This window comes from Globicephala melas, chromosome 5 (assembly GCF_963455315.2).
Source record: "Globicephala melas chromosome 5, mGloMel1.2, whole genome shotgun sequence".
NCBI classification, from domain to species: Eukaryota; Metazoa; Chordata; class Mammalia; order Artiodactyla; family Delphinidae; genus Globicephala; species Globicephala melas.
The window spans coordinates 138,955,858-138,975,492 of record NC_083318.1 but is presented as its reverse complement, the minus strand read 5'-3'; the positions used below and the strand labels follow the sequence as shown (position 1 = coordinate 138,975,492).

Here is a 19,635-nt window from a genome sequence, read left to right as displayed (position 1 = left end):
CGACCATCTGGCCTGAGTTAGAATTCGGGCTCCTTTTGTACTAAAAGGGGCAGGACCAGCCGAAGGGGGTGGGACCAGCCAAAGGGGAGGGGCTAAAGCCAAAGGTGGGTGGGGCCCGCCAAAGGGGCAGGGCTAAAGCTAAGCACTTCCTGGTTCCGGGCAGCGTCTGGGGCTGGGAGGTGTGAATGTCTTCGTTCCTGCGGCCGCTCCCTGGTGAACCTGGTTAGGCTGTTTCCTAGGAGCTAAACAAAGGTATTTAGCTTAAGGCTCGTGACCTGGGGAGCAGGGTTCCCAGAGATGGGCCATCGTGTACAATTTAATCTGATAAGCAACACCCCGTTAGTGATTAGCTTGTAATAGAACACAGAGGTTCTTCCCTATAACAGGACTCCGAGGCGTGGGACCTGCCGTAGGTCTGGAGTCCTAGGTAAACTCTAACACATCACTTCAATAGAAGTTATGCACGCAGAAATCAGTCAGTCCTAATAGTGATTTTACAAGCCAAGCTGGAAGAATATACGCTAAAGCATGTCTCTGGAAATCATTAGAAGAATAATTCAAGTGCATATTTCAAGTCCAACTACCCGTTCATCCAGTTCTTCACACAAGAGGTGTACCTCTAGGTGCCAGGGCTGCCCAGGTGCTGGGGGACACAGAACACTGAACTTAGATTTGGCCATTATATTTTAAAAGCGTTCTGTTCTTGGACTCCAAATTATTTTTGGGTTCAGCAGGTGTGAGTCTGACAGACTGTAGTGTCATCTGTGATGACAGCAATTGCATCTGTAATTTGATACATGAACAAAGGTATCAAAACACAAAACTTATTTTTCTACGAATGGTGGATTAAATTATGAACTACTGGGCAAGTAACATTTAAGGTAATATTTCGTTTTCAAGTAATTCATTTAAACAGATACACATTGTGCATACTGCTTGGCCTTGCTTGAGTATTTTAATTAAAATCAGTTAAAAGCATGAAATCACTGACTTTCGTAAGAGAATTTTTCCGGTGGTCTTGCGTGTTCATTTTTAACGTTTGCATAATAGGAAGCTGTCTTGGAGAACTGACCTCATCTTCCTTCGTGTAGGAACTGTGTCACTCTACTTGACACCATAGGGTTGGTAACAGCACCACTTCCTGTCCTTTTCTTGCATTGATGTGTGTGTGTTGCCTGTGGCTGGATGCTGTGCCCACAGGTAAACACAGCAATTAACTGTTTATTGGCAGCTAGATGGATAGAGAATCCACGTAAATGTCTGTCTTCATCCCTAGCTTCTTCCTGCCCTTCTCCTACTTTGTATAATGTAGCTGAAAACTAGTTTCTTCGACACCACTTTACTTTCCTCACGGCCCTGAAGGGAACCCCTTAAGCGGTCCGGTATTTGGCAAATTTCCAAAAGTACGTGGGATGAGGTGGGCCAGTCAGATTCCTCCTACTGCTCGAGAAACCACTCAAAATGTATATTTATTAGTCTGTGGTACAGCTTCCCCCATGAAAAATAACACATTTTATGGAGCTTGTAAGATAGCACTTAGCACCAAGGCTCACAGTCACCTGGATTTGTAAGTCTGAGTTACTCGGACCCTGCTCGGCTGTTATATTAGAAAACCACCAAGGTTTCCATCTTCGTTGGTGTTTGGTTTTCAAGGTGATTTAATTATAAACAGTTACTATGAATTTTTGTTGAAATGAAGTAGTTGTACTGGTCACATTTAATATTCAAATACAGCTTTAAAATGTTGTATAAAATGTTCTCTGTTTGAAAGTGAAAAGTGAAACACTGAATAAATTCCACTAAAGGTAGCGAAAAACTGAGACCTCAGCACCGTTCTGCACCTTAACCTTGGCACCGGTGCCGTCTGGCTTAGGGGAGGAAGAGGCTCGGAGGTGGTGGCTACTCCTGTGCGCCGTCACGTCAAGAAACCGCAGGTCTGCCTGCTTCCGCTTCTCTGCTCAGCTCTCACCCCTCCTGTGTGCTCACCACTCTCCCTGCTCCCCAGGGCCCCTGGTCCCGTCAGCGTGGTCTCAGGATTGTCGACGGAAATAGGATCTTTTCTTGTCTAGACCAATTTCTACCTGCTTTATCCGTTTCTTCCATGAAGGAGTGAGGCAGGAATGAAACAGAAAAATCTGCCCTTTCTTCCTTCCTTCCTTTCTTTCTTTCTTTCATTGAAGTATAGTTGATTTATAATGTTGTGTTAGTTTCAGGTGCACAGCAAAGTGAATCAGTTATATATACATATATACATATTCATTTTCAGATTCTTTTCTGTTAAAGGTTTTTACAGGATATTGAGTAGAGTTCCCTGAGCTGTACAGTAGGTCCTTGTTGGGGAAATCTGCTTTTCACGTCAGATGACAAACGTTGAGGCAGATGGCTTATCCCTGAGAGGTGAACGCATCCCTGGTTTTGTGGGATCCAAACAGTGCTAAGTGCTTGAATGGCTTCTTTCATCCTGTGAACATCCCAGCAGGAGCGTCGACACACAAGACCACGCAAGACAACTTCGACTTCCCGGTGTCAGTCCTCTGTTTCGTTTGGCTTATTTTGCTTTGAACTGGTTTGGATTTGGGGATGTTCTGTGGGATTAAAACAAACCAATTATTTATATTTTCTCGACTTGACTTACAAAGATGGCTAATAGCGGGTGTCCTGTCAGAACCCAAGCCTGCACAGTGCACATGGCATTGAAGTCTACGAAGCGGGCCGGAGAGGCACTGAAGCTGCTCTCAGCATCTCTCACTGTGGCTTTGTCCTCACCCCTCTGGACAGGTTGCTGTACTCTGTCCTTCCTCCGTCCGTGGCCAACGAGCTGAGGCACAAGCGTCCGGTGCCCGCGAAGAGGTACGACAACGTGACCATCCTCTTCAGCGGCATCGTGGGCTTCAACGCCTTCTGCAGCAAGCATGCGTCTGGGGAAGGGGCCATGAAGATTGTCAACCTCCTCAACGACCTCTATACCAGATTCGACACTCTGACGGATTCCCGGAAAAATCCATTTGTTTATAAGGCAAGTCCAGGTCCTGTCCTAATGCAGTGCCATTCCCTGACTGTAGCCCTGCAGGCTTGGTACGGGCAGCTCTCATGCCTTCGTTATTTACCATTTTCATAAATAATACCTCTCGTTCTAAAACATTCTCTTCCTTGTAACCCAAATGAATGGAACAGACGATTCCCTAGTTAAAATAAAATGTTAAATCAGTGCAGGTGGTTTATCACACGTAATATAAACATGGCATTCGTGTCGTTGGTCTGTAAGCAGCATTTTTACGGAAAGGTAAAAGTGATTTGCACAGTAAAGAAGCCATGGAGCATAAGAAGGGGACTCAGACCTGCTTCTAGATAACATCAGCTTGAAGGGAAATGTTTATAAGGCATTTCTGCCCTTGGTTTCAGTTAGTAACAAATATAATATTGGAAAAATGCAGTCAGTGGAATATTGCTTCGTAAAGGCAAGAATGTGAACTAAACCACACCCAGGCTTCTGGAGTCATAGAAGTGTCACAGGGACTATTTATTTTATAGTCTTTTTCTGAGGAACAGTGTAACACTTGGTGAGCACATCATAAAAATCAGTGGTTAATGACCAGGATAAATCACTGAACTGGGGGCAGTGGAGCTTTGGCCCATCCAACCATCAGTGTTTTAAGGGGAAATAGGGTAGTAAATTGTTCTACTGGGTAGTAAGCATATCTGAGCTGAGAAACTGGGACTTAACTAGAGGAAAAATAATGCCTGTAATCAGACTCCAAGTGCCAGATGTGTACATTCAAATAATGACGTTTCTTCTTGTTGGAGTTGAAGGTATCAGAATTTTAAGAGATTCAGGGGAGGAAAGTTGAAAGTTATTGATAGCAATTGGAAGAACATGTTCTGTGTAAGGGTAGCAAGTGAAACAGTCATGTTTGTACTGACCAATCTGTGCCCTGCTAGGTGGAAACGGTCGGTGATAAGTACATGACGGTGAGTGGGTTACCAGAGCCCTGCATCCACCATGCACGTTCCATTTGCCACCTGGCTTTGGACATGATGGAAATTGCCGGCCAGGTGCAGGTAGATGGTGAATCTGTTCAGGTTAGTAGATAAAACAGATATTATAATGGTAGTAATAGACCTTTTGGACAACTGATTTATATTCTTGACCAGCTAATCATTAATTATGTACAAGGAATAACATCTTGACAACAAAGACTAAGATTTTTAATGTTTTTTTAATTGACGTATAATTTACAATGTTGTGTTTCTACTGTACAGAAAAGTGGTTCAGTTTCACATATATAACGTGTATTCTTTTTCATGTTCTTTTCCATTATGGTAATACAGGATATTGAATATAGTTCCCTGTGCTATACTATAGATCCTTGTTGGTTATTTATTTTATATAGAGTTGTGTGTGTATGTTAATCCCAAACTCCTCCTGATTTATCCTCCCTCTCCCTTTTCCCTTTGGTAACCATATATCTGTTCTCTATGTCTGTGAATCTGTTTGTGTTTCGTAGATATGTTCGTCTGTGTCATATTTTAGATTCCACATATAGGTGATATCACATGATATCTGTCTTTGTCTGACTTCCTTCACTGAGTATGATAATGTGTGGGTTCATCCATGTTGCTGCAGATAGCATTATTTCATTCTTTTTTATGGCTGAGTAATATTCCATTGTATATGCGCACCGTATCTTCTTTATCCATCCTTCAGTGGACACTTAGGTTGCTTCCATGTCTTGGCTATTGTGAATAGTGCTGCAGTGAACACTGGGGTGCGTGTGTCTTTTCAAATTATAGTTTTCTCCAGGTATATGCCCAGGAGTGGGATTGCTGGGTCATATGGCAGCTCTACGTTTAGTTTTTTTAAGGAACCTCCATACTGTTCTCCATGGTGGCTGCACCCGTTTACATTCCCACCACCAGTGTAGGAGGGTTCCCTTCTCTTCACACCCTCTCCGGCATTTGTTATTTGTAGACTTTTTAATGATGGCTGTTCTGACTGGTGTGAGGTGATACCTCGTTGCAATCTTGAGTTGCATTCCTCTAGTAATTAGCGATGTTGAGCATCTTTTCTTGTGCCTTTTGGCCATCTGTATAAACAAAGACTCATATTGTATTGAACCCATTGTATTACATTCTTCCATAGAAATGGGAAACCTGTCCACCTGTTTGAAATCTTCTTTATTGCATGTGCTGAAAGTCATGAGGATGAGATAAAAACCCCTGTCCCTTCTGGTTTATTTTTTAAAATCTCTTTCCTGTGTCTCATGTAAGTTGCCAGATTCACATCTTTGAAAGCTTCAAACTTGACAAAAAGAATGTTTCTCTTGAAAGATTTCTGTGAGGGTTTTTGTCTGTAATATGCTTGGAGTTCTAGAGAATTCTTATGATTTTTATATGATGACTCTGCATTATTCTTTAATATAGAGGAAGCAATAATTCATAGTATTGACTTTATTAAGGCAGAGCTTTGATTTCTGCAGATAACAATAGGGGTTCACACAGGGGAGGTAGTCACCGGTGTCATAGGACAGAGGATGCCTCGCTATTGTCTTTTTGGAAATACTGTCAACCTCACAAGCCGAACAGAAACCACTGGACAAAAAGGAAAAATAAATGTGTCTGAATATACATACAGGTAAGAGACGCATCTAGGTGTTTACTGATTTGAAAAATGTCTCTTTGCATGTGTTTTAATTCCCTGGGTGCTTTTATTGCCTTTAACATTTACCACCTCTGCTCTTAGGATTATTTATTATTTATTTGAGAAGATGGTGTCATTATTTCCAATTTAAGTGATGCTTCACCATCTTAGGAGTTTCTGCTATGATCATTGTTACTAAAACCTCAAGGTACCTTTAAATAGCTTTGATGTGTGTCACTTTCTCTGTGCAGCCATGCTCCACGTTTCTCTCCCTGTTCCCTGTCCCCTTTAGATGTCTCATGACACCAGAAAATTCAGACCCACAATTCCATTTGGAGCACAGAGGCCCAGTGTCCATGAAGGGCAAAAAAGAGCCAATGCAAGTTTGGTTTCTATCCAGAAAAATTACGGGAACAGAGGTATGACTCATCAGAGTGTAATTCCTTTTTTAAGACAGACTATAAACATGGGAGCTAAATCATAATCACTGAAAACACGTTTCATTTGCAAAGAATTCTTGCTTACGCGAACTCTTCAGTAGAGCAGCAGAAATACTGAACCATTAGTGAGCCGGTTAGAAGTATACAGACTTCTTAGCGGAGACTTTATGGTTGCTGGTTTTGTCCTCTCATGAGATTAAAACCAAAGCAGTAGACGGAGGAGACCTGGATTTGGTTGTTCCTCCTCAATCTGGCTCAGACCCAGCTGGAGAGTGGGCGGTGAGGGGCGCCCCCGGGCCCTCCCCAGCGCCCTCAGCTGTCGTGAGGGCGCCATCAGGGCCAAGACAGGGCCGCCTTCGCGGGAGGTTTCCTAACCATGACGCTCCAGCTCCTTGTAAGGGCCACGCTGTCACCTCGGGGGATGTTTGGACATTTTTGGACATCCTGGTCCCTCGTGTGTCTTTCCTGGAGAGAAGAGTGATCTATACTTTTCCGGAATCTAAATGATTCGCAGGGAGGCTATAGGTGCCTGCTCGTGCCCTGGGTGTACTCCAGCCTGAACCCAGGTGCTGGGGGGCCTCAGAACTCTGGGGTTCGCTCGGTGGTCCTGTGACCCAGGGTGGCTCGTGACACCGAGGTCCTGCCAGCTTTCCCCCCTCCCAGTGGGTTGCATCAGAAACAAGTCTGATGCTTTGTTCCCCGCTGATGCGCTGGTTCTTTAGAGGGGGGGAGACTCCTTGACTATATGTCTTTTCCTGGATGTACACATTCGTTATAAATACGTTTAGAGTAGAAGTCCTAAAAGGAATGGAATGCCAAGTTCTGAAATACTTATCTTCATCTTCTCTTCACTGTTTTCACCTCTGGTGCTAGCTTGCTTCCCGATGTTCTGATAAATTAGCTTCCCGCCAGCATTGCTCATTTGACTTGGGTGCTTCTGTCTCATCCAGCGTGATGCTGGGAATGACTTAGAAAAACTGTAGATGTGAATGCAGATCAAATTTTACTTAAAAAGAGAAAGAAGATCTTTTGGGAGTCCTACAAGCTTTATTATCACTGAAAATTAATACCCTATTTTTTCCACTTTGTAAAGGAAACAAAGCAGGATGACAACTGAATCTTGGACCTTGAGGTGAAGAGGACGGGGTGAGGTCCAGTCTTCCCCTAACTCCTGCCAAGCCTGGGAGCAGTCATTCCCTTGGTCCTTTTCCATTTCCCCAAGCCTTTCTCCTGGTTCTCTCTTTCCTTGTTCATTATTCAGCTTGAGCTCTGCTTGTGAGTATTTTCAAGGTTTAGTATATTATCTGAAGTTTGGCTTCGTGTGGGTGATGTGAGCGTCACGTGGCTTAAAATCTACTCCAAGCATCACCTAACATGGTGACTTGCAAGTAGTAGACACCCAATAAATATTTGTTGAATTTAATTAAATGAAACAGAACAGTATTTGGCCATGTCTCTCTGTCTCTCTGTCTCTCTCTCCCTCTCCCTCTCTCTCTCTCTCTCTCTCTCTCTCTCTCTATATATATATATATATATACACACACACACACACCCCCCATGGTTTTCCATATCTGTTCAGTGCTCTATATATATGCATATGTATATTTTAATGATTATAACATATAAAAAAGTTTTGTCATGTTGGTGTATATCATTATAGAAATCATTTTCTAAAGGAGTGAATTCAGAATTTTAGGGAAAAAATGCAATTTATTTTGAGACTCCCCAAATAAGAATTAATATATCATGCTAAGAAAATACTCACTAGTTTGAATTATGCTCACTTTCCTTCAGAAATAGAGAATGCACATTTCTGTTATTAAACTATTGGGTTGTTCACTCAGATCACGTGGCAATTACAATTCCTCTAAAATGCTGTCGTTTGCATTGTGCCCCTTGTGTAATTATAAGTCTCACTACTCCCGTGCAGCTATTAAAGCGGCACTGTTTCACAATGAGCTATTGCGTTAGTTTGGGGTAAACGTTAGGGGCTCTGACCACATCCAAGGAAAAAGCTGGAAGCATGGCTGGGGTGTTCCTGTTCGTCAGAGCCCCTGCTGGCCCTTTATTCCCAGAAATTAGCTCCTTTATCGTAGCTTACAAGAATGTGACTATATCCAGGGCATCGTGTTCAGAAAACTTACTTTAATTCCAACATAGAACGCATTCCTGTTGGACTCGTTAGCCTGTCGTCCTTCAATATCTCTGATAATTTATTAACATCTATCTTTATAAAATATAGTACAATTACTTTTGTGTAAAAATGTTTGTCTTTAAATTTAGCATTTCCTATCAGCACATTGATATTTGTGTAAAATGTTCTGTGTTCATGTGTAAGAGATCCTGCAATAAATTATTTTTTCCACTTGTCTCTAGACAGTTTTTAATTCAATGAAAATGAAATGAATAGTCTTGTCGGTCATTTGATTGATTAGTGCCGTTTTTGGAATACATCTTGTCACTTTGCCTGTTACAGGCTTTCATTCTGATTCCCTGCTGTTAGGATAAAGCTGAATGGTCCCTCTTCATCAGGCCTATTCCCAGATGGTATTTTTCTCCAATGACAGCGGCAAGACCAACCTTGGCAGCGGTGGGGAGGATATTTGCACAGATACGTGTGAAGTGACACTGACGAGCTCCCGGCATTTTAGGGGTGAAAGACACGTACAAATAGCCAAACCGTCTGATATTCATAGTGATGAAATATATTCAAGACACAGAAAGAATACTCAGAGCGTGAGAAACAAGAGGACGGAAGTGGGGTGGGAAGAAGGCGGCGGGAGACCAGCTGGGTTTTGTGATGGTTTTGTCTGAAGGTAAATTAATGCGTCCCTTGGAGAAGCCTACTCTCAGTGCCTCTGGGTCCCATCTGTTCAGCCCTTCTGGGTAGCACCAATAGAACCAAATGTTATGGAAAGGTAAGAGTTTCTCAGCTTGATTTGAGGGTAATACGTCCATGTTTTTAAACTTCTACAGAAGAATAGCAATTTATACCCACGCACAAATATATTTCAGAACCAGTTCGTTATCTCATTTTACTGAAATCTTGATTGAGTCACCAGATGACATGTTCTGTCTCTTCATCATGGAAGGTGTGACACTGTGGTTTGTGCTAAGAGGTGTATACGTTTGGTCTTAGCCCCCGTCCCCTTCTGGCTCGGAGCTCCTACAACTCCAGGAATTTCCTAAGTGATGAAAATGACAAAGGTGTCTTTCATCATGTTAGTGACGTGACTCGGGGCCTGCGCTGGGTTGGGGGGAGCTTGTTGCCAGGTGAACCGACCTGGAGTTCAGAGGGTGGGAACTTTTAGTCCCACCCTGCCCCGCGTCTCCTGGGAAGGGAGAGGGCCTGGAGGTTAAATGCTTGCCAGCAGCCAGTGATCTCGTCAAGCGGGCCTGTGTGATGACGCCTCCAGAAAAGCCCAGAGGTCGGAGAGCTTCCGGGTTGGTGGACACGGGGCGAGGCAGCGGCGGGCCTGCAGCTCTGCGTGTCTCCCATCTGGCTGTTCTGAGTCACAGCCTCTTGTAATTACAAGGCAGCTAGTAAGTAAAATGGGTCCCTCGGTTTGTGTTTCTCTCTAGCAGGGAACCTTGGGTCTGCAGCCGGTTGGTCGCAAGCGCGGGTGACAACCTGGCCTTGCTTTGGTCTCCAAGTGGGTGCGTATTATAGGGCTGAGCCCTGAACTTGAGGAATCGGAGGCGATCTTGGCGTAGATGGTGTCAGGACTGAGCTGCATTGTAGGACACCCGGCCGGAGTCCTGAGAGTTGCTCTGTGGTGGGGAAAACACCCCACACTGTAAATGGGTGCAGATTCTTACAGGGGAAGAAAAGAGTCACGTCTCTGCTCACCATTAAGTAGGTTTCTCTTTGCAGCCTCGCTGCCGGCTCTTAGGACCGCTAGGGGGCAGCAGAGGGGGCCGTGCAGAATCGAAGTGGGGGCGGGCGGAGGGGGGAGGGGAAGGACACGGGGCTCTCGTAGGAAGCGCCGCTGGCGTGTCTCGGCTCCGGACCAAAGGCCGCTCCCTGCGCGCAATCTGGAATTCATCCCTCCCACTGTCCGCTACGGTCAAAGGAACGTCATGAAAGTAATTATTTTTACGCCATTATGACCGTTTGTGTAGCAGGAAATCTACTCCTATGCATCATGTTCAGAAATTTCACCCACATTTTTCCTGCTGATTCTGTAGAAAGGTGTGTAAAAGTGTCAAACAGGCCATTTGTACTAGAAGCTATAATTTCGTCCAGAATCATTATAGGCAAGCTAAGTTGCATGTAACTCATGTTAAAATCTATCAAATACAAATATTGTTTATTGACAAGGAGAAAATTGGAAAACCCCTTATTTTGCATTAAAAAATGCATTTAAATGATTCTCTCTTGCTTCTACCATATTGGAGAGAGGAAATAGTATAGGGTAGATGTAAAAAACCAAACAAAAGCAAAAACCGCTGTCCGGAGAGTCAAGAACCTGAGTCCAGTTCTGGCAAGGCCAACCCTGTGGTCTTGGCATCTTAGATTCCTAATCTGTGAAAGGAGCTGGACAAGATGATGTCTACAGTTAATTCTTGCTCCAAAATTCCAACATTTCTGTGGTGAAAATTTCAGGGCAGGGATGCTGTGACTTTGGCCTGGCCCTCTGGGGAATTCTTAGAAAGACAATCCAGTCTTAACTCTTTTTAAGTCAAGTACCAATGAGCAGATCAACTGGGTGATTTTAAAGCTAATTTCTAAGAAATAAACAACTCTCTGGCAAACACCTGCTGAAGACTTTTGACTCCAAGCTAAAATCAGAATGACTAGGTCATATTAGTGTATACAAGTATTAAAGCATTAAAAACTGGCCCTATAATATTTCCCTAATTATGTTAAGTCCAAATTCTTTAGTAAAGAGCTGGGCTTTTGATTCTCTAAAAATAAGGGGAGAAAATGTACCTCTATTTCAAGCAGTAATCTTTCTGAGTAGAAGATAACCTCTTAAAAATTAAGGACAGGAAGTGTCAGTGAGTGGTACATATAGTTTTTTTAAAAAAAATTATTACCAATAAAATGTATTGCCCGTTTTGTATTAACTTGCAAAATATTTCCTGTTGAAAAAAGAAAGCCCAGAGATGGAAACCACTTAAATATCCATGAGTGGGACATGGATAAAGAAAATGCGGTCCGTATATACAGTAGAATATTGTCCAGTTTTTAAAGAGAAGGAAATCCTGCCGTTTGCAGCAACATGGACGAACCTTGAGGACATTATGTTAAGTGAGATCAAGCCAGACACAGAAAGAGAAATACTGCATCATCTCGCTTATGTGTGGAATCTAAGAAGGGCGAACTCATAGAAGCAGACATGTGCTCAGATGCATGTGCTCAGATCTTCTATGAAAAGCAAATAGTCCCTTTAGATACTTGATCGTTTGCTCCTTGTCAGTACACTGAGTCATACCTTGTTATTTATAAAAACAAAACAAGAAGAGTAGATGAATAGTTGAAAGTGGTCATTAAGTAAAGAAAAAAGTATATGCATGCTCATACTTTTTCATTTATAATATGCAGTTTTGAATAGAGCATTTCTTTTGAACGTAAACACTATGTACTATGACACAGTAGAAACGGTGATAAGAACTGTAATAAAGAAAAATGAGTTCTGAGAGATTTTTAGAAAAATATTTAAGGAAAAAGAAATTGGACCTTTTTATAAGTTGCTGACATTTAGCAACTTAGCGTTTTCAGATGATAAAGGACCTTCCATTTTCACGTGATGATTCTTTTGCAATGTTTTTGCATAAGAAGCAATTATGAAACACTATTATCTTTTGACAAAGCTAAGACTCTTTATAAAGATTTAGTTCATCACTCAGGTACCACCCACACTCCATTCTCCCGTTCATTTGTATTCCTGTTAAAGATTGTTCTTTCCCTGTCGACCCAACCTGCTATTTTTGCATTTGACAGGAATATTACCCAGGTATTAACTAAAAATTAATTATGCAAAAGGCAGCTGCTAGAAGTTTTGCACATGTATATACATGAACAGTTTTTACTTTGCTTGTGCTCAACAAAATGTCCCAAAACTTTAGGGACTCTTCAGACTTTAGTGGGAGCAAATGTCCCTACCACACTGACCACAAGCTCTTCTATGTGATCTTACCAAAAAGTTGCTCCTGATATATGTATTTTTGCGATTCATAACTCTTTAAATACAGCTCTTTGTATTCCTTAACAGGTAAATCCCTTTTAAAAAGAGTTCTTGTAAAAATAGTGTTAACGCTATAATAAAAGTTACACACTCCTTTTAAAAATGTGCATTTCTTTAAGTGTTTTCTGTATTGAAACTACTAATTGAACTTCGAAGACAAGAACAAGCTAAGGGGTGATCAGATCCCCTGCTGTCCCTACATCACCAGGTGGCAATCAGGGGGCAATACTACAGTCACTACAGAATGCCCTTGTCCCCAACATTGTTTGGAACATTTTGTGTGTGTTGAATCCTTGTAGCAAGCCATTGAGTAAATATCCTTATTGTCACCTCCATTTTACTTAGAAGGAAACTGGGGCACATAAAGTTTGGGTTCCTCACCTAAGGTCAGACAAGAGTGAGTGAAGAACCAGTAATTATACACGGTAACCAGGTACAGAGCCCGTGCTTCCAACCAGTGTTCTCTGAGGTCTCTCAGGGTACAGGTGAGCAGAGCAGCGGCAAGTGATGAACTTCCAGTGTGTGTCCAAACGTTAGAAGATTGTCGGTCAGGTAATAAAGTTCTAGTTGGACAGGTGGACAAAGAGCGTGAAGGAGGTATGACAGGTGGTTTTGGTCCCGCATCTGATGACTAACACTAAGAACAGGATTTGGAGGCCTGAGGCACAGGCAAGGGACCAATGCAGGTCTAGAGAGGGACACAAGGCAGCAATCACAGGATACAACAAGAGAACCCATATGGTGTGCACCAGGAGAGATGTCCTGTTAGTAACTGGCCCCACTGTGCCTGAAGACCAGATTGGCCTTAGAGTTTTCAGGCTGTGAGACCGACTAATTCAAGAGGGGGCTCTGCTGGGCTGGAGGGGGAGTAGGAAGAGAGCATCATTGGCCGAGTCCTTCCACGAAGGGACTTGCTCAGAGTGCAGACTGCTGGCTCCCTGGATGTAGAGGAAGTCCTCCAGAGGGTGGCGACCTCACCGTCCTGCACCTGCCCCCATCACTAGCATTTTCTATTTATCTATGAGGGCTGCTGACCAAGGGAACGTTTTTGACTTTCCTTTCTAAGGCTTCAAACAAGGTCTCTCAGAAATATACAAGACATTTCCTTTATTTCCCATCTTCTGTTGTACCTGGATGTAATCCATTTCCATTCTTCTATTTGTTCTAATGTTGATGACTAAAAACAGATATCTCTGTGACAGTGAAATATAAAATCTTTATTCATTCTTCTGGTGTTATATCAGTTTCCAAGAAAAGGAGGGACCTGACTTCTTCAATGTTTCTTATCATCAATCTTATTTGAGCAATAAAATAAATAATGATAATATTGGATTGTAACCAAAGTATTTAAAAAAAACCTTTCTGAATCCATGCTGATTTAAATCAGTGACTGAAAAAAAATAAATAAAAGAGGGAGATAGGACAACTCTTCCTTATGGAGTAATTCCAATAGAAATAATTACGAATGAATCAGCTACTTGGGGATAAAAGAGAAAAATCTGGAGAGTCTGAATAATAGATCTAAAATGAAATCAAACTAATTAATAGGTACCTGGAGCTAACTTATTCCATATTTTTGGCTAGGAGTTTCGCTTCACTGTAAAAAGTAGCTGGAGTACTTAAAAATAACTCGCTGTGTTACAGTCTACTTAGCATAATAGAAAATTTCATTTTTCTCAAAATATGTTCAGGGAACAACACTATAAATGTATTTATAGTATGTTCCCCTTTCATATTTATATATTTTGTTGTATTAAAGATTACATGACGCTGTGTCTAGCACACCGTATATTCGTTCGGGAGTCTTCTTACATTCCCAGATGTCAAGTCCCTGTTTTCTGTCCTCCATATTCTGTATGCTTTGACAGGTACTCAAGTTTGCCTCCTCATTAAGCCTTTGTGTAATACAATTTCCTATATTCTTTCACAAAATTTGAATATTGTATACACCGTTTAAGTCTTTCAGAATTTTCCCGTGTCATTAAAAAAAAGTCATTAATTCAATTTAACAAAATTTTAATATTGTTTATTTCCACTTTTTAACCATTACAAATAATGCTGCAATGAGTCTCATAAATTTTTGTGCTTTTTTCTTATTATTTTCAGAGGATACACTCAAGAAGAGCAATTTTTTGATAATAATTAATGCTTCTTAATGTATTTCTAAATTACCCTTCAGACAGACAGTAAGTGCTTTAGGATGGTGTTCATTTTCCTGTCAACACGACAGAGTACTGTTAGTATTTTTATATTCATTAAATCTTTCAAGCCCTGATTTCTATCTCATTATTTTCTTGTATTTCTGTAATTATTTAGTGAGTTTTAGTATATGCATTATTTCCTGGCCATTCTCATCTCTCTCTTCCTGTGTGTATGGCATATTTGCATTCTTTGACCTCTTTATGGGTGGGATGTTTGTTTTTATGGACGCTTTGGAACACACTATGTAATAGAGATATTAGTGTTCTGTTAACATGCACAGTATTTCCCCCCTAATTTTCATTTCCTTTTGTAATGTTAGTTTTGGTTGAGCATAATATCCTGGTGGATTTCTCTTCCTTGTCTTGTAGACATTATGACAATCTCTGACCGTGTAGAGAGTCGTATATCTGTGTAGCAGAAGTATTTTATGTGGAGTTTTTTTGTCTCCGGAATGCCCAGATCAGAGACTGAATTCTTTTACAGTTACCTGCATCATGCTCATAAGACCATGCATCCCTCAGTGCAGCAAAACTGTGTGTCCTTTGCTTCCCTAAATCATGTTTAAAAACGAGTGCTGTAGGGCTTCCCTGGTGGCGCAGTGGTTGAGAGTCTGCCTGCCGATGCAGGGGACATGGGTTCGTGTCCCGGTCCTGGAAGATCCCACATGCCGCGGAGTGGCTGGGCCCGTGAGCCATGGCCGCTGAGCCTGTGCGTCCGGAGCCTGTGCTCCGCAACGGGAGAGGCCACAACAGTGAGAGGCCCGTGTACCGCAAAAAAAAAAAAAAAAAAAAAAAAAAAAGAGTGCTGTAGACATCTTTAAAAGAATCATGCATGAGATGAGACTCATGCACTTCCCATGTCGTAGGGGTAGGTACCTCCTTTCCTTTCCTTCCTTCCCCTCATTCTCTCTCACTCTCTCTCTCTGGCTCTCACTCTCACTCATTGTCTCGCTCTCTCTCTCCCCCTCTCTCCCTCCTGCTCAAAACAAAAATAATATAGGGCTGTTTATTGTAAGAAAGCTCCTTTTTGGCCTCAAGAGGATATGGGAACAGCTCCAAGGAGATTTTGATTTGCTCTTAATAGAGATAGAAATTTGCCAGCGCTTTAGAAAGATGCACTAATTTATTCAGAACATCCGAATGGTCACTGACAGGAGTCACACTTAATTGGTGACATACTGTGGTTGTTACCATATGAAAAGTTGAATGTCATTGAAAATTGATATTTGAGTCATCTGAGCTACTCCTTCCTCTTTCCACAGGTATTTACTTATTGCAGATGTTAAGAACGTGGAATAATGGATTTGCATAAAAGCTGCCACATATTATTGTGTGGATGATAACTGACCAACATGTAGAAATTGTTGAGCAGCTTTTGCAGTAATTCATCTTCTTTCTTATTTTCTCAGAACCCCTAACTCTGGAAAAATCTGTGTCAGTTGATTTTAAATTGGATTTGTAGATCTAAATCCCTTTTCGTATGACTTGTATTCCTGCCACTCCCCATTCTTCATTCTGATTTTGGATATAGGCATTCCAATGAGATCATTTTTATTCCTGCTAAGCCCTAGAAGAAAATTTTCTATCACCTTAAATCTAAAAGTAATTACTCACATGCCAACATTCATTTTGCCTTCAGATGAAGAGTGATGCTCCAATAGGCTTTCAGAAGTTTAGTAATGAGATGATTTAACAAAATAAGTAACAGAGTCCCTACATTAGATACATTTTTTCCAAAGTCAGCCATTCATTTCTTGCTGAACAAATGGACTTATTTGTTTTCTGAATGATTTAAAATAACTGTTCTTACCCGCAAGGACCTACCGTGTAGCACAGGGAACTATACTCAATATCTTGTAATAATGGAAGTGAATATAAAAAAAGAAAAAAAAATATTTATATGTATAACTGAATCATTTTGCCATACACCTGAAACTAACAACATGGTAAATCAACTATATTTCAATGAAAATTTTTAAAAAAATAAAGAAAAGAAAAAATATTCACCATAAAAATGCTCATTAAAAAATAAAAATAAAATAAAATGTATTATGGAGCTTAAAATAAATAAATGAAATAAAGTAACTGTTCCTTTTTCTAAACATCGTTTCTCATTTTTTTTCTTCATGACAAGGAAAATTGCAATAAATCTCGGGTGATGACTACTCGCAAAGGAATTATCAGAACAGAATACACTGACCGGCAACTTTCGGGGATAAATTCTCAGTCAGAAGAGTTTTTCTTCCAGTAACTACCACACTCACCCGGATCACTCGCCTTACAACTCGCCAAAACAACCCGACAATTTGGCCGATGCCTGTACTGATGTTAGCCTAAGAGCCGTGCAATACTTACTCCCTCGTGTTAAAGGGGACAGAGTTTAGGTAGGACCCTCTGCCCGTCCCACTGACCCTCTGGGCATCACAGTCTCCCTAGCAGGTTACCATCCTCTGAATCCAATCAGAGCTACACAGATCCTGGTCATGGTTCTGCTGCAGTAGCTCCTTACTTTTCGGTAATTTCTTGTTCTCTAGAGAATCTCAACTTCCATCCTGCCTCTTAATGTCTACTGAATATTTACAGCAAAGATAAGATGCATACGCATCAGATTGGACAAAAAAGACACTTCAAAGGCTCACATTATAATCTGATGGGAAACACAGTCTGTGTGAACTAAGACAGCAAAGTCAGAGACTGACATGGCAGTAGACAGTCAAGGTGGAAAAGCACGTTCCAGAAACTCCCAGCAATTTCGCTTCTAATAACATAACCAAAAGGAAATGTACTGTTCCATTGCAAGATCTTTGCTGTAGTAAAATACTGAAATTATGTAAATAGGAATTAGTTGGGGAAAAGTCAGTAAATAAATCATGGTATATGTATTGATGTAATTTTGTGCAACAAATAAACTAGATCTTCATGTGTTAACATGAATACACAGTAAACATGTAAAATAAAAAGACTAGGTTTTAGACTGACATATATAGCACTGACTCAATCCATGTAAAATCTGAGGGAGATAGGGCAAACTATAATGTTAAATATGAATGGTAGGCTTGTGGCTGTTTATTTTATTATTTTCTTAAATTTTTCATTATATTTAACAATCATAAAAGTGTCAATTGCATATATCTCATTTTCTATGTTAATTTCTATATAAAGTGTTCAATTGTCTTATTTAACTACCGATTTATTATAACCTTTAAGTAATTTTAAAATGAGTGCTGATTAAATGTCATACAGTATTTAGACAAAAAGGAACTAAGTAGAGATTGAAGAATCTGGGAGAACGTAAACAGAGAAGGCAGAACCTTGAAGAGTGCGGAAGATTTCAGAACTTCCATGAAAAGGAAGGATATTGCTGAAAAAGAGGAGAAGATGAGGAGATTTACCGAGGAACAAATCATCCTGGTGACTTTGTGGGACAGAGAAAGAGCTGCCCTGGATTAGTGTGACCAGAAGGAAGTCAAAAATGATGCTGACTACGTAAGATGGACAGCTTGCAAGGGGCGATGGGAAATTGGAAACTCTAAAATCATTTGGGATGAGAGAATGCCACGAAAAGAGAAACATAATACCTAAGACACGTTCTCATGTACTACATTGTTGAGAGGAGGTGTTGAATTCTGGGAGACTATTTATTGTCCAGTTTCAGGAATGAAAGCCTGTCTTAAGGCAGTGGCCATGGAGCATGAGAGAAAATGAGAAAGGAGAGAACATGTCCAAGGAGAAAGGACAGGATTTTGTGATTAGAGGTGGAACACACGCTCTGCAGGAACCGAGCATTGTCAACAATCCAGAAACAGCAAAATTAAAACCACCAGCTCAATAAACAGTACTTAGTAAGAGTTTAGTGGGCACAAAACAGCTCGAGAACCGGGAGCTTCTCAGTGGCTTCAGTGGTTTTGTCTGCTCTGGGAATCCTCAAGCTTGGTTTCCATTTTGTATTGATTTTTTTTAAAACATCTTTATTGGAGTATAATTGCTTTACAATGGCGTGTTAGTTTCTGCTTTATAACAAAGTGAATCAGCTATAGATATACATATATCCCCATATCTCCTCATATACGCACCACTAAATGTAAAACAGCTAGTGGGAAGCAGCCGCATAGCGCAGGGAGATCAGCTCGGTGCTTTGTGACCTCCTGGAGGGGTGGGATAGGGAGGGTGGGAGGGAGGCTCAAGATGTATTGAATTTTTTTTTTTTTTAAACTTAGAGGTTTCTTTCTTTCTTTCTCTTTGGCTGTGTTGGGTCTTCGTTTCTGTGCGCGGGCTTTCTCTAGTTGCGGCGAGCAGGGGCCACTCTTCATCGCGGTGCGCAGGCTTCTCACTGTTGTGGCCTCTGCCGTTGCGGAGCACAGGCTCCGGACGCGCAGGCTCAGTGGCCATGGCTCACGGGCCCAGCCACTCCGCAGCATGTGGGATCTTCCCGGACCGGGGCACGAACCCGTGTCCCCTGCATCGGCAGGCGGACTCTCAACCACTGCACCACCAGGGAAGCCCTGGTGTATTGAATTTTAACCGAGTTCATGCTCACAGCATTGAAGAGGTCTCGTGACTGCAGGAAGAGTTTGCAGTGTGCCCCAGACACTGTGCACTCGGGACGTGCACCATCGTGCAAGCCGGCGCTACGCCCTCAGCCCTGCGGCTCCTCCAGCTTCTACTCATCACCGGTCGTGAGGGGTTCTCAGGGTGTGTGGCAGCGCTTGGGTCCCACGCAGCTCAATGAACAACCCCAAATGCAGCCGCAGGTGCTTCCCAGGACCCACAGTCCTTGGCCGAATGCTCAGTTATCTTGGATCTGAGCCAAGTTTACTCCCATAAACTCCCTGAGTTTCAAGGTAATTCCTCTTTGCCGTTGGAGGAGAGGCCACAGAAGCAAGAGTTCATCCTCAGCCCCGTCTCCCCAGCTACCGCCTGTAATTCTCACTGCAGCAATTTCTACAATATTTGACCCATAGAGACAGACCCACTGAAACACCGACGGCAATCAGGACTTGTAGCTTCCAGTGAAGGGAGGGAATTTCCTCACCGAAACATGCCGGCGATGACAAGTCTCACAGGTTTTCTGATAGTCCTTAAACACTGGGATGACTCAATTCCCTCCTTAATCCATTCTTTTTTGCACCTTTTAGTAGAGTTTGATGGAGGAATTCAACTCCATA

General features: G+C 41.8%; 1 protein-coding gene across 2 annotated transcripts in view; it reads left to right on the top strand.

Moving 5' to 3' along the window:
• Positions 1 to 8,453, top strand: part of GUCY1B1 (guanylate cyclase 1 soluble subunit beta 1) — a 47,576-nt gene extending 39,123 nt beyond the window's left edge. For both annotated transcript variants that reach the window (XM_030865770.2, XM_070045625.1), the window contains exons 10-14: positions 2,779 to 3,016; positions 3,940 to 4,080; positions 5,478 to 5,632; positions 5,931 to 6,057; positions 7,172 to 8,453. In XM_030865770.2, the coding sequence (XP_030721630.1) occupies positions 2,779 to 3,016; positions 3,940 to 4,080; positions 5,478 to 5,632; positions 5,931 to 6,057; positions 7,172 to 7,195 (685 nt within the window). In that variant the 3' untranslated portion in view covers positions 7,196 to 8,453. The remainder of the gene's footprint in view (positions 1 to 2,778; positions 3,017 to 3,939; positions 4,081 to 5,477; positions 5,633 to 5,930; positions 6,058 to 7,171) is intronic.
• The last annotated feature ends 11,182 nt before the right edge of the window (positions 8,454 to 19,635 follow it).